This window comes from Mustela lutreola, chromosome 6 (assembly GCF_030435805.1).
Source record: "Mustela lutreola isolate mMusLut2 chromosome 6, mMusLut2.pri, whole genome shotgun sequence".
Lineage (NCBI taxonomy): Eukaryota > Metazoa > Chordata > Mammalia > Carnivora > Mustelidae > Mustela > Mustela lutreola.
Window position 1 is genome coordinate 22,583,904 of NC_081295.1, and position 14,708 is coordinate 22,598,611.

General features: G+C 39.4%; 2 protein-coding genes across 3 annotated transcripts in view; one reads left to right on the top strand and one right to left on the bottom strand.

Moving 5' to 3' along the window:
• The first annotated feature begins 71 nt into the window (after positions 1-71).
• On the top strand, positions 72-14,672 carry CD164 (CD164 molecule). The gene is made up of 6 exons (XM_059176924.1): positions 72-386; positions 3,162-3,245; positions 4,828-4,899; positions 6,106-6,141; positions 10,268-10,324; positions 12,022-14,672. Exons 1-6 carry the CDS (start codon positions 194-196, stop codon positions 12,186-12,188), a joined length of 609 nt encoding a protein of 202 aa, XP_059032907.1. The 5' UTR covers positions 72-193; the 3' UTR covers positions 12,189-14,672.
• Positions 8,337-14,708, bottom strand: part of LOC131833517 (uncharacterized) — a 206,821-nt gene continuing 200,449 nt past the window's right edge. For both annotated transcript variants that reach the window (XR_009354499.1, XM_059176879.1), the window contains one exon: positions 8,337-8,655. The gene's annotated coding sequence lies outside the window, so the exon portion shown is untranslated. The remainder of the gene's footprint in view (positions 8,656-14,708) is intronic.

Sequence of the window (14,708 nt, forward strand, 5' to 3'; positions counted from 1 at the left end):
GCAGTTGGTATCGTCCGCAGCCCGCCCCCGCTCCGCCCCCCGCCCCCGCACGCCGTGGCCCGGGGCCCCTCACGTGACCCCGGCGCGCACTCGCGGGGGCCCAGACTCTCCGAGGCGGTGCCGCAGGGGACAGAGGGACGGACGGAGTAGAGTGCGCCGCAGCTTTCGCCCGAACACCAGTGCGGAGGACGTGATGTCGGGGCTCTCCCGCCAGCTGCCTTGGGCTGCCGCCTGCCTGGCCGCGCTGTGTGTGCTGACCGCGGCTGCGAACCCCAGCCCGGATCCGACCGTGACTGCGATCCCGCTTTCACCGAACACCAGCACCGCCAAAACGACAGTTCCGACGACGGTGACGACTCTTACGCCGGTGACCACTCCCGCACAAGGTGGGCGCCGGCCCAACGGGTTTCCTGTCTTCGCCCGCCCGCCGCTCCGAGCCGAGCCGCCCGCCCTGCCCGCGGTGCACGCGGGGCCGGGGCCGGGACGGGCCGCGCTCCAGCAACATGGCGGCCCGTCCGAGTCCAGCCCGGGCTGGGATCGGAGTGGCGGGGGTGAGGGAGCGCCCCGGGGAGTAGGGGCGGCCGAGCCCGGTTGGCCGTTGGGCTCTGGGCCACCCCGAAGTGTCCCACGCCAAGGTGCTCTTAAAAAGTGCCTCGTAATCCCCAGTCTCACTTCAGCTGGGGAAGAGGGGACGTGGCTTCCTCCCGCGGTGGTGGCAGTGGGGTTGATCGTGGGGCGAGGCGACTTGCCTCCAAAGTTGGGGATCAGGTCGAACTCCCTGTGTTTGGGGTTAGTCATTTGCCCACCCACATCCTATCTCCGCAAGGGGGCTTCTCCGGGAGTTGGCAAAAGAGGAAAAAGAAACTGAAGACGTGAATGCTCGCCAGTGTCTCAGACTTGAGTCTGAGAAAAGTTGCCTGTGATCTAACCGTATTGATTTTGCGGATAGGTGTCGGGGTATATCTGAGGTTTGGGCATTTGATTAGTTAAAACTTTAAATTTGCTATGTGCCAAAGAAGAAAAGTGCCCATTTGTGTACCCGATGCTTCATATATTCTTTTCGGGATTTTAGGCTAAACTGGAAGATAGGTGGTGAAATCTGGGAGGAAGATGGAAATAAAGTGGCTTGCGGGGAGCGCAGGTTTAGTTGATTGTGAGCTGGGATTGAAACCCAGGTTGTTGATTTTTTAAACTCGATCAGGAACACACTTTGTTAAGCTCTGCGGTCGATTTGGGTACTGGTTGAGTTGTACATTGAATCTTAAAGCAGAAATTGAAAATGCCGTGACAACACAAAAGAGAGGGGAAGATAAGTTTGAGGTGAAAAAGAACTCTAGATATATAAAACCTGATGTAGTGTGATTGGTTATTCTAGTTAATATTGAGGAAGGAATAACTGGCATCTCGACCGAAAAAGTGCTCAAGTGTCGGGATTTTTACCTTGGCTTTCCTCCCCTCCCCCAGACGGATCATACTGTTTTGAAGTATCTTCCTTTGGTTTTTGTGTTTTATAGATAAATAAAATGTATAATTAAGATTCAGAAAGATGTAATACTGAAGTTCAAAAACTGTTAAATAAGGAAAGTACATTGCCGTGGAATGCTGGACGTTCTAACTGCACTGTTTTTAAGATGATAGAGCACAATATGTTTTGTCTTCTGCTTATTTGGCAGTTTCTTTCCAGAACTGTAGTTTTGGAGTGTGTGTTTTTTCCAAAGAGAAGCTTGGAGATAGCCAGGTTAATTGCCTTTTTGTAATTGAAAGTCATACAAAGGAGATGATTTGTTTTCTGTAAGTAGTAGTTGTATAAACTGCAGTCTAAAATGAAAGGTAGCAAGTTTAGTTCATTGTAAATAACATTGTGCTGTTCAAACGTATCAGGCACAAAAGATTTTAGACAACTAGCATTTTTTATCAGTACACAAACCTCTGCAGAACTTATTTTCTACTTTGTGAACCCCTTACTCAAGGGTACTGTATATGCCCTGTCCCTGATAAATGTTAGTGATAAAATATTAAAATGCGTGGCCTCTGTGTAGAACTTTTTTTTTTTTTTTTAAAGACACAGGGAAAGCAAATATGAATGTTTTTTGGAGACATCTAGCTTCCAGGAAAATGAAAAGCCCTAGACTTTTTGGGTCATTTGGCCTAAATTACTGACAGAGACTGTCCTACTTTTTGTTAAATTGTATGTACATAAATATAGCCCCTTCCAGAGTTGCTGTCTCTTATCCTTCAGTCACAGTGGTGAAGATCACTTACGAATTACAAATCTCTTGGGTTTTCAGAATGGGCATCATCCGAGTTTGGGTTCAACCTGTAACAAGTCTTTTTACTATTAAAAATTGCAGTGTCTTAGCTGATGTTTGGGGGGCAGTGATTTCTCTGTGTGTAGTCTTGGCCTTATAACACAACCTTTTTCCCAATATTTTTATTTTTTTAAGGATGCTTTGAAATGATTCAAGAAATCCTGAGTGTCTGTGAAATAGTTGCCCTATAAAAAATGGTTGTTTAGATACTGAGCATTCCCACTAGCTTGTGGGTTTTTTCCGCCCTTTCTCTTGAGTTTATTTCAGTGTCATCAGTCATTAATTATGATTGGAATTTCTTATTAAGCCAATTAATGAAGTGTTTTTGTGTGTGCAGTTAAAAACACCGAAGATCTACCATCCTAACAAAGTTAAGTGTACTGTACGTTATTAACAGTAAGCACTGTATTACTCAGATCTCCAGACTGCATCTTACTTGAAACTGTACCCTGCTCCAGGAGCAGATCTCCATTTCCCCTCCCCCTAGCCCTGGCAGACATCATTCTACGTTCTGCTTCAGAGTTTAACTATTTTAGATGCTTCATATAGGAGGGAATCATGCTGTACTTGTCCTTCTTTGAATGTCTAACTTAGCATAATGTCCTTAAGGCTCATAGATGTTCTAGTGCACGGCAGGATTCCTTTCTTTTATATGTTGGAATACTATTCTATTGAAAAATGTATACCACATTTTTTAATCCATTCATTTGTTGATGGGTTATAACGTTTTACCATTTCTCTGAATTAAGTCTGGTACTGTACGTAATGCTCACTTAAGTTTAAAAAAGGTAAGTTGTACAAACTCAAAAGTGAGGTACCAATTGATTGGTTTTATATACCCCTCCCCACCAGATCCTTGTGAAAACCGCAGCAGCTGTGTTTCCTGTGTGAATGTTAGCCTTGATAATTCTACCTGCTTTTGGATAGAATGTAAAGGTAAGAGGCTTTGGGATGACTTTAATTTTGAGAATGCAAACTGTTTTATCATTTTAAGATATTCTACAGGGTATTCCTGAACACTTAAAAATTAGTAGAAAATTAAGTATATTGTGTACTACTTTGCAAATCAAATACTTTTCCTTTCAAGTTCCTATTGCTTAACATTCGGGCTAAAATCTCTGGACTCCCATTCTGTCCCCACCCCTATAATTCCTTAGACTTGATAATTAAGGTTTAGTAGCTTTTAAAGGAAGAGAGATTTTAGAGCTTTGGAAGATTAAGAGGACAGGTACACCAAAATCAGCTGTGAAAGTTGTGAAATTTTCCCCTAAAAATGGTTTCCTAGAAAAAGAAGGCATTTATCTCCTGCAGGTGTCCTGCTAGATGAACTATAGAGACCTTATAAAACTTAGTTGGATATTTAGAATATGGGAAAGAGTGAGATGGAAAGAGTTGGTGTTTTGTTCAATTTTAAAATTAACCTTTAATTTGAGGAATAAAGAGCTAGTTGAAGATACTTTGCAATACCAATAACGTTTTTGTTAGAACCACGGGATTACAGCAAATTCTGTTCTCTTAATGGGAAGTAGTTGCTTTTTCTTCTTATCAGTAAAACAGTTTATCGGGTATGTGTGTATATATACCTAAAAAGCCAAAGCTATGTATTAAGTGTCTTTATTTGTTTAAAAGAAATCTGAGTTCTGGGCAAAATCCTTATGTCACGACATAACATTGTTTAAGATCTTTTTTTTTTTAAGATTGATTGATTGATTGATTTGACAGAGATTGCAAGTAGGCAGAGAGTCAGGCAGAAAGAGGGGGAAGCAGGCTCCCTGCCGAGCAGAGAGCCCAATGCGGGGTTCAATCCTGGACCCTGGGATCATGACCTGAGCTGAAGGCAGAGGCTTTAACCCACTGAGCCACCCAGGTGCCCCTGTTTAAGAACTTCTTATAAAATTAGCTTAAATTGGGGCTAAATTTTTTTATTGTGTGAGAGTCCCTTTTTTAAAAAATGTCATAAAATGGAATTTAAGTGCACACCTTTCTCCTGCTGTGTATAGCAGAGTTGGCATGTTTTGGGGCTTGAATGCTCTACTGTAGGATATGTTGAGGAAGGGTCTCCCTTACTCTTGCTACAAGTTTGGCTGTCAGGAAAGCAGTTTTATTAGAAAGTGTAGAAAACCGAGAAGGTCCTACAGGTTCTACAGAGGTCCTACTGCTGCTAATATGGCACCCCCTGTGGTTACTAAGCCTTTATTAGATCCTGTCGGCTTCTCCCTACTCATGTGGAATCTAGCAGCCTTTGCTATGCAGGAGTCGTGCCCCAGTTCAGATCTAAGTGTTTCCAATTTATCTGTTTAGTGTATTCATGTAGGTTTTAGACAAATATTTGGAGAGATCCTGGGTAATCTTTCTTAATCAATGAGGGAAAGAGCATAACAGTATTTTCTTGATCCCTGGACTTCTGAAGTGTGTATGCCTGAGTTTGATTTTTGGAAGCAGTTCTGGAGCTTAGTAACAAAACAAGGATAATATAAACAAGTGATTGGTGCTCTGTGTCTTTTTTCCCCTGTAACAGAGAAAAGCTACTGTTCACGTAATGCAACAGTTAGTGATTGCCAGGTGGTGAATGGCACACAGTTCTGTTCTGGTAAGTATTCACATTGGTTGCTGAGGAAAGTGGCCAAGAGGTGAGGAAGATCTTTGCCTCAGAAGCCTTCTTTCAGTATTTGGTTTGCCATTTCTGGCAGTCTAAACTGACTAGTTTAGACCTTCTCCATTTGCATTTTACTGGACTGGACAATCTTGTTCTGGCCCTTTTCTGGATTATGGTGTTGGTGATTGTCACAATCTCTGGCGAATTTTGTGTTTTGGTTGAATCTTTCCTGTATTCATCTGTTTTCTCATTTTTGTACTTTAGTTTGAAGAAATTGGTTACTCTTTAACCATAAGTCTTTGCTCAGAAAATAGTTAAAATTCCTAGAAGAAGCAACTGATTTTTTTAACAAGATTACAAATGGATAGGGAAGTCAAACTTCTGATTTGGTGCATAGTTAATAAATAGAGCAAAAGAGCTTTCTGGAGTGTGTCAGTAACCTTGAAAGACTACCTATAACAGTTTTACTTTTAGTGGAGTTTTCCCGTCCAAACTTGAACTTCATGACTGAGAATTTCATTAGTATGAGGTCAGTTACCCCTTTGTAGAATGCACATAATTTGGTTTAGGTGGTAAAAGAACAAACATTTTTAGTATCTATTTCAGTGTGTCAGAAATAATAATTATATCAAACCTGTGGTTTCATGAAAATAATTGCTTAGAAACAAGGTTAAGTAAAACGTTTTAAAAGATACTAATTTAGAGAAAACTTGAATAAATAATTCTTCTTAATTTGATGATGTATCAGAATTAGTTTGGACTATGTAGCACTCTATCCCCAGTAGGGACCCAGGCTGTTTACTGTCATTCCTTAAAAATATCTCTGACCTTACTCTCCGAGGTAAGCGCTCATGTTCCAACCATCAAATTGGTTTTTCTGCCAACAGAAAGAGGAATGAGGCCTGTATCTACCTACAGATGCTTTCTAAAAGTTATACTGGGCTACCTACCTGCAGGGGAGGCTAAGAAATATGTGTCTTTCTCCAGGCGGGGAAGCGTCAACTCTAGATTGGTGCTTCATATTTCTAAAGAAGGGGAAATCAGTATTGGTTAGAGCAACTGTCAGTCTCCTCCACAAGGTGGTACTTAAATGTAAACATTGTAAAAGTGGTACTCACATGACTGCAGTTTAAAAAAAAGTGTAATGGATTGTATTATTTTAGATTGTGCTTTGACTTAATGTTTGTTTGTTTTAAATAGCACCCGAGCCCACTCCGATGCCAACGAATTCTACAGGTAATACAAGATAATTAACTCTTTCCTCCTCTTTCAGGATTTGTAAAGTCTCTTGATGGACTTATTAGTGATTAAATACCTAAAGGTTGTTAGTATAATTTAAAAAATTGGTAGATGTATTTGGTCTTGAACCATAATGTTACATGAGTATGAGCTGTTCGTGCCGGTGTCGTGGAATTCCGTGAATGATAATGGAGTTACGAATAAGTGGAATTTGTAATTCATAATAGAATTATGAATAAATGACGTTTATTGACTATGGGAGGATTTGCTGTGGACATTGAGTCCACAAACCGCTTTTTGTGGATTTTTTTGAAGATCTTGGGAAATACAGAAGCCTAAAGAAAATTAAAATTCCCTGTAATTCCCATTATCCAGAGGTACACCAGGATGTTTTCAGTGATAAGTTTTTCCCAGTCTTCTCTGTCTCTCAATAGATTTATTATGAACTTGCATAAGATGCCCATGCACATTTGAATTGTTTTCTCTTTTACATTGTTGTATACACTTTACTTAACCTGCACTTGGTTGGATAGTTAGGTCATCTTTCATTTTTCCTGCAGCACGCGTTCCTGTTTTGATGTTATCCCTGACAGAATTGATTCAAACAGCATTCCTAGGTCAGAGGATAGGATTATTTTAAGACTGAATATTGATTGCTTTCCAGAAAGATACGCTTTTCATTCCCATCAACAACTGGAAAGTTTTCACTACCCCTTCAACAGGATTAGATAATTTCTCCTTTAAAAAATCTTTACCAAGGGACGCCTGGGTGGCTCAGTTGGTTAAGCGGCTGCCTTCGGCTCAGGTCATGATCCCAGCATCCTGGGATCGAGTCCCACATTGGGAACCTTGCTCTGCGGGGAGCCTGCTTCTCCCTCTGACTCTGCCTGCCACTCTGTCTGCCTGTGCTTGCTGTCTCTCTCTCTGACAAATAAATAAATAAAATCTTTAAAAAAAAAAAAATTAAAAAAAAAATCTTTACCAAAGTGATAGGAATAAATCATTAAAAAACTTCTACTCCAGGACAACAGGCTGGATGATAGGGACTGGAAACAGAAGACAGCATTTGTCTATTGTAGTAACTGTGACACGAGTAAATAAGCATAGTGTTTTGAGATATTTGTAGGAAGGTGTTTATATGGAGTAATATGGCAAATGTGGTGACAACTTCCTGGAGATGTTGACTGACTCTTGAAATGACCCTGGTAAAACATGACGGTCGCTTCCCAAGTGGAGCACGGCGGTCAGTAGTGAGGAGGGTGAAGGAGTATAGTGAGGTTGGGGAATTGCATCTGGATATGCCTGGTGAGGAAGGGTTGAGCTGAACAGTCAGCAGGCCAAGAGCCAGATTGGGAGGGCAGGTTGGAACAGGAGACGAGAGTGAACACAGGGAGACAGGAATAGATGACCCATGAGGGGAATTCTGGAGAACTATATGGGAAGAGTTGCAGATGTATGCAAATAGACTTAGGAGGTAGGAAGAATAGGACTTGATGGAGGTGATGGCAGACTCTTAGCTTGACAGCGCAGGCAAAGCTGATGAGTGTAGGCAGTAGTGGTGTCCCCTGGAACAGCTTGTAGAGAGACTAGGACTTGAGGACCCAACTCCAGGGGACGGAAATGTTTAAGGGTTGAGAAGAGGATCAGAGAGGAAACTGAGTAGGGATGGGCAGAGAGGTATGTCCAGGAAACTGTGTGTGTGTGTGTTTTAGGTATAGTTTTTCAGAGGAAAAAGTGATCAGATGCTGAATCAAGGACCAGAACTCATTGAAAGACTTGGGTGGTGGTGAGCTAGCTCACACCAGCTTGCGGTGGCCAGTTGTGCATAGCTCTTCCCAGCTACACATTCAGTGAGACTGCGTTGGGAGCTTGAATTATGGTGGAAATATTCATGCCATAGAAATCTGCAAATATCACAGAACTTTTGGAGAGCACACAGTGGTGACACCCATTGGTAGTCACTGACTAGGAGGATGTTTTTTTTTTTTTTTTTTTTTTTTTTAAAGATTTATTTATTTATTTGACAGAGATTACAAGTAGGCAGAGAGGCAGGCAGAGAGAGAGAGAGGAGGAAGCAGGCTCCCTGCTGAGCAGAGAGCCCGATGCGGGACTCGATCCCAGGACCCTGAGATCATGACCTGAGCCGAAGGCAGCGGCTTAACCCACTGAGCCACCCAGGCGCCCCATGACTAGGAGGATGTTAAAGGCTTGATGAAAGCACAGATGTTAAGGAAAAATTAATTTCCAGAAGGTAGGATGTGAACCAAAAGGGGAAAACAGTTTCTTCAGAACCATTGTGGGTTCACTTTTAATTGCTTCTCCATGAACCTTGATGTAGTTTTCGTGCTTGACCCATATGGGGTTCTCCAGTGAAGTACCATGGGGTCTCTCTAGTTTTCTCTCTCTCGTTCTGGAAGTGGAAGGAGGCCAGGGTTTGCTTATAGAAAGTGCATCTGTTGAGTGGCAGTTCTTCAAAAACCGTTATTACATGGTCTCTGTTCATGGCTGTTGCTGAAAGAGAGCAAGTGAGAAATTAAGGGATTATTAAAGAAATGACACAAAGAGAATTTGATTTATGTAGAAAGGTGTTCAGTGGGGTTAATTATAACAGTCTTCTGTTAGTACCTATAAATATTATAAATAAAAATAGTCATGAATAATCTCTTATTATTTACAGAATGACTAGATTACATCAGATATCTAGTGGGAAATTTTCATAAGTGGAAGACAAACCGTTAAATTCTGCTACTTTTTAAATTTTTATTCTTACATAATTGCCTAGTGAAATGGGCAGCAGGAAATGACATGTTACTCTGCATGATGGGATTACTTAGTTTACTGTGTTGTTAAAAATTTTCCACCACCAGTAGCAGCTTTTGTTAACTGCTAATTACTATTTTTTTTTTAAATGAAAGGAACATACTGTAGGTTAGTAAACATATATTCCCTAAGTATTGCATAATTTTGAAAATTCTGTCAAAGTAGTATTTCGGTCAGAAGTAGAAGTGTGTAAATGTTTTGCGCGTTTATAGAAAAAAGCATTAGTCTGTGTCGTGTTCAGGGGGTTTGGTAGTAAGACTCAAAAGGCAAATTTGCAAACTTGATTCCTTACCATTGTCAGACAAAATGTAGTGTTTTAATATTGAAAAGAATATATGTTTGCTTAGTTTGTAAAGTGTTATTTTTTGCAGCAACTTTAAAGGGATTAAAAATCTAGGAATTCTGTCTAAGAATCAGCCCTGCCAGAGATGAGATGAGGTATTTCCCTGCTGGCAAAATGAGAGGTGACCTAATTGTCCACCCAAGAGCAGGGTAGGGAAGATATGTGCAGTAGTGCTCATGGTGAGAGAAAAGGATACAAACATGTAATCCTGTCAGTATTGTTAATGTATCATTGATTAGAATCTGTTAGTAGTATCAGTACTAACAAAAGTCTGTTAATAAAGTGCTTTGGTTCCTAAAATGTGTTTACATTCAAATTAATTCTTCTCACAAGAGTTCATTTTCTTTACAGGCATTGTCAGATAATTTAAATTGGGGGATCTGTGGCCCCAGGGGACCTGTTCTTAAAATAACATTTTATGGGAACAGAATGATGCCTGTTGATTTGCATGTTGTCCTCGGCTGCTTTTGCATTATGTGCCGCACAAAGCTGAAGGTGTTCACTGTCTACCAGCCCCTCGAAATGAAAAACATAAGCCAGCCTTGATACCTGCTTGAGAAATCCTGAGCCCCACTGGTTTCTTACCATAACTTTTTAAGTTAATAGTTTTTGTCATAGAAGCATTAAAAAAGCAGTTGTTCTTCCCTCGCCTGACCACTGATTCTTGCCTTCCTGTGTGTCTTTTTGCAAACATTATCCAGATGTATACATAGATTTCATACTCCAATATTTACATAGATGTTAACACAGATAGTTTTATGCTTGCTTTGTGGTAATTTAAAAACTTGTAGTCTGGCTGCGTGGATGTGTTAGTGAGCCACTCCCTGAAATTTGGCCTTTATTTTAGTCTTTGGAAAATAGAAAGCCTGTTGAACTTGGCAGCATTATTTTAAAGACAAATGACTAGATACTGGGAGGTTTGGAAATGTAAGTTACTAGTAAGTTTTGTTTCTATTGCAGCCAAAACCACCACCCTGCCTGCCTCCTCAACCACTGCCACCACAACTCCTACATCAGGTAAGGAGGGGGTTTGAACTGTCGGTGACGTGGGGGTATGTTTGCAGCCTTGCCTTGTGCTATTTTTGCCCCCATTTTCCAGTTTCATTCATGAATGGTTGTGAACTAAAACTCACCTCTTATATTTGGAGGACCAGGATGGTAGGCTGTTAATGCAGGAATGGTAGGTTTGCTGCGAGTCCCCATTTTTTAACACATAGCCATATTTGGCCTGACACATTAGAGTTAAGAGAGTGTTTTTCTAATTTTCTAAAACCCTTTTGCTGCAGCTTGTCGGTGAGATCTCATTTCTTATAACTTAAAAATTAAATACTGATGACTGTTAGGAGTTAATTTTGTGCTGTGTTTAGGTCATGACAATTGGAGTGAAGATAATTTAGCCATTCTTTTCATTGAGAAAGATCTAAAGAGCCAAGATCACTGCAGATGGGCACCTTGGCCATGTTTCTCGCTATTTCTTTACGTTCCTTTATAACTGTTAAAAGTGCATGTGAAAAGTAATGTTTATTAATTAATGATTTGCTGTGTTGTAAACAAAATCACATTTAGGTGATGCCACAAGACATTGCAGATACACAGATTATGATCCTTCTCTCTATCCTATTTAAAATACTGGTGTTTGGTTTTGATTTTTTTTTTTTTTTAAGTTTCTTGGCTTATTGTTATGCAACCTTTCTTGGTTTCAAGGAAACCATTTTGTCTTTGCAAGAATTACAGAATAGTTGTGATTAATTTTAAAGCTTGGGGCATCTGGGTGGCTCAGTCTGTTAAGTCTCTGCCTTCAGCTCAGGTCATGATCCCAGGGTCCTGGGATCAAGCCCCTCATTGGGTTCCCTTTTGGCGGGTTGTGGGAGAGCCTGCTTCTCCCTCTCCCTCTGCCTGCAGCTTCCCCTGCTTGTGCTCTCTCTCATCTCTCTCTCTCTCTCTCTAACAAATAAATAAAATACCTTAGAAAAAAAATTGAAAGCTGGCCACCTTATTATACAGCCACCAGAACCAGTGTTTATTTGAAACTCTACTTGGAAAAAAATTATTTTAAATATGAAACTGCTTTTTATTAAAATGGATGGTGTTCTACTTGAAACCTTTTATTCCCTAAAAAGAAATTCATGTTTTATTTCCTATTGAAACATTTTTTTCTCTGAAAAGGGAATTCATACTTTTGTGCTTTTATTCCATATGGTTTGGTAATGCTCATAATATAAAATTTTAGAGTAAGATTTACAATACCTTTAATAACAAGTTTATTTGTTAAATTTATAAATTGCAGATACTTAAGATAATTTTTGTACTTTGAAAAATTGCAACTGAATTTTTGCTTACCTTGTATATTTAATAAAATTTAAAAGTTACATGAGTTTTCAACGCAAATATTAATATTTAGTGTAACAACTAACAGTATGTTTTCTGAAGAAATTACAAATTTTTAAAGTGCTTGACATGTTCTCAGGGCATAATTTATGTACCAGGAGAATTTTTCTCTGTCACTTTCATACTTGAATTTGAATGGCAGCTTTGACCACTTGATATTGCTAGATGGAGTGAATGGGATAAATTCTAGTTGTAAAGCCTTGACTCAAGAGGAGATACTTTATAGAATTTAACTCATGGCAAAGTCAAAGTATAAGCTCATGCGGGTCTTGAAATTCTGAGTAGGGACTTTCCAAGTCTCATTATCTTTTCTTCTTATTTAACAGGTACAACTAATACCACCTTAACTCCAACTTCACAACCCGGAAGGAAGTCAACCTTCGATGCAGCCAGTTTCATTGGAGGAATTGTCCTCGTCTTGGGTGTGCAGGCTGTAATCTTCTTTCTCTATAAATTCTGCAAATCGAAAGAACGAAACTACCACACTCTGTAAACAGACCCATTAAATTAAAAAGGACTGGTGTGTAACTCACTGAAACCAAAATAGTCTCTTTCAAGATGTCCCACATGGAAGACGCTACTCCAGGATCTGTACACGTTCAAAGGATGCATATAGGATACTTGGGAGCATCATCCTCGAAGAAAAATCACTTAAATCATTTTGCTCAACAGGAATATTTAAAATATTCTGCATGAATCCTTGTGGCTGTCTTCTTTTATTTTCAATGGCTGCTGCTGTGGGATTATGTTCTCTCTTCTTGACATACCAAATGTAACTCTGTAAGTGGTGGGAAGCATTGTCCTGCACAGACACCTCATGACTCTTCTGGCAGTTTAAATTTAGTCATTTTAAAGCCTGAAAGCTGCATCATTTTCATCCTATCTCAGGATGTAGTTTAGTGACCAGAATTGAGAAGAATGTGCCAAATGAGCATCGGTCGGGTGGAATTTTGGCTGTCCTTTCAAAAGTGGAATAAGTCGGTAAATCTAGTGTCCTTAGAGTAAATTGTATCCTTAGCGTAAAATTTTGTGCTTGATGACAGTTATTTTTTCTACATTAGAAATAAGATGCCACACAGGGAATTACATTCCAGATTTAAAGAAACAAATGGAAAGGATACAAACCATTAACAATAGCAGGTTATCATTCATACTGGCAAAGCACCTTAAATCACTGAGAAAATAAAGAACAGTGCCTTAAAAGACAGACTGAAAGGTAGGCTGTAACTTCAGATGTTCCTGATTTGTTCTTTCACATTAAGGAGGGTAAAGGTTGGTCTGGTGATACAACTGTTCATTAGCTGTAGCAAACCTTTCTAGATACCATGCTGGTAATAACTGAAAACTTAACTATTTTGTTTCCGACCTGAGCAAGGCTCAGGATGTTCTACAAAGTTGAAAGCCTTCATATATTGAACTTCCCAACGTTTCTCTTAGGCTCTTAAGAAGTATAAAGCTAAAGTGGATTTTCTTACGTTTGCCTTTGCACTTCAGGAAGTATCCCAACACTGTTGTACCTTGAAAGGATTTTTCACCAAGCTTCCTTGAAAAGTAACTTTTTTTTTTTTTTTATGAGACAAGAAGGAAATAAGTTGTTTTAGAGTCATTTACAGCTCTTGAATGAGACAATCATTTTAAGTTTTGAGACCAGAAATGTGACCAGTGTAATTTCAGAACATCTGAGGGTTTTTTGGTTGATTGGATTGCTGTAGATTTTTTAATGATGATTGCCCTCGGTAGACAGACTGCGCTTGCTTTGCTTTGCTTTGCTTTTCCTCCCTCCCTTCCTTCCTTCCATTCTTCCTTCCTTCCTCCTTTTCTCCCATCCTTTCCTTTTAGTTGCAGTTCCTGTAGTACATGAAGCGTGCATGCTTTATTATTATTATTTTTTTTAGTTTCTTTAGGAAACACTAGTTTTTTCATTTTCAGAGGGATACATCTCCCCTGCCTTTGACATACTGGATTAGTTCAGAGGTTTTCATTAGTTTTTAAAAAGCTTTTGCTTTTCTAGGTCATTAAAGGTTTTTTTTTGTTTGTTTTTGGTTTTGTTTTGTTTTTAGTTTCTTTAGCCTATAGGGGCTGAGTTTAGCACTTGGTTTTCAATATTTTGTAGTAGGAAATGAGGAGTTGCTTTGGTCCATTTCATAAGCCAAAATTCCTTACATTTAGATATGATTATATTCAAGGTTCTTAAAATGAAGATTTACTGTTTCTTTGTTACTTGCTGGTACAGCTAGTTTGTTTTACTTGCACATTTGTACATACACTTAATGTTTTCAAGTGCCTTAATTGCTTAAAATCTCTGGCTTCAAAGGTTTTTGGGAAAAGGTAGGTTTACCTCACATTTTTGTGTTTTCATTAGTAATATTCTGATACCAGTTTTAGGAACCTCACAAAAATTTTTATTATGGTGCCATGGCTGTTAGTTTTTAGTGAGTGCTGTCAGATCCAAGAATCATTTGAAAAAATACAGAGTCTCCATTTCTCCCAAAGCGGCAAGATTTAGCTACAGTGATATATAATTATCATTTACCTAGATATGAATACCTTGTCACACATTAATGTCAGTACATCTGTTTTTGTGGAAATGTAGCTGATGAAGCTTCTCATCTTCTATAATCTTTAATACTGCTCTGACAACAGAACCATAATATGAAACCAGTTAGATTTTGCAAGAAGAGCTCTTAAAACGGAACTTACAGCCTTTTCCCCCCTTTCTTTAGTATCTTGAGCCATTAATAATTTGTTGTTGTTGTTTTTTTTAATCCAGAAGGTACAGAAACGTTTTCAGATTTTTCTCCTGATTTGTTCATGTGGATGTAGTTCTATCAAAACACCTTATTTTACCTTACAGATACTTATTGCACAGGCAGACACTGCTGTATTTAGAAACTTCTATTTCAGTTCATTAAAAACTGCAAAACCAATCTGTATCATGTACCAAACTGATTTAAAATAAATCTACATGTTAAGTGAATTAATCTGTTCTTTTTTTTTTAACTGAAGTGTTTTT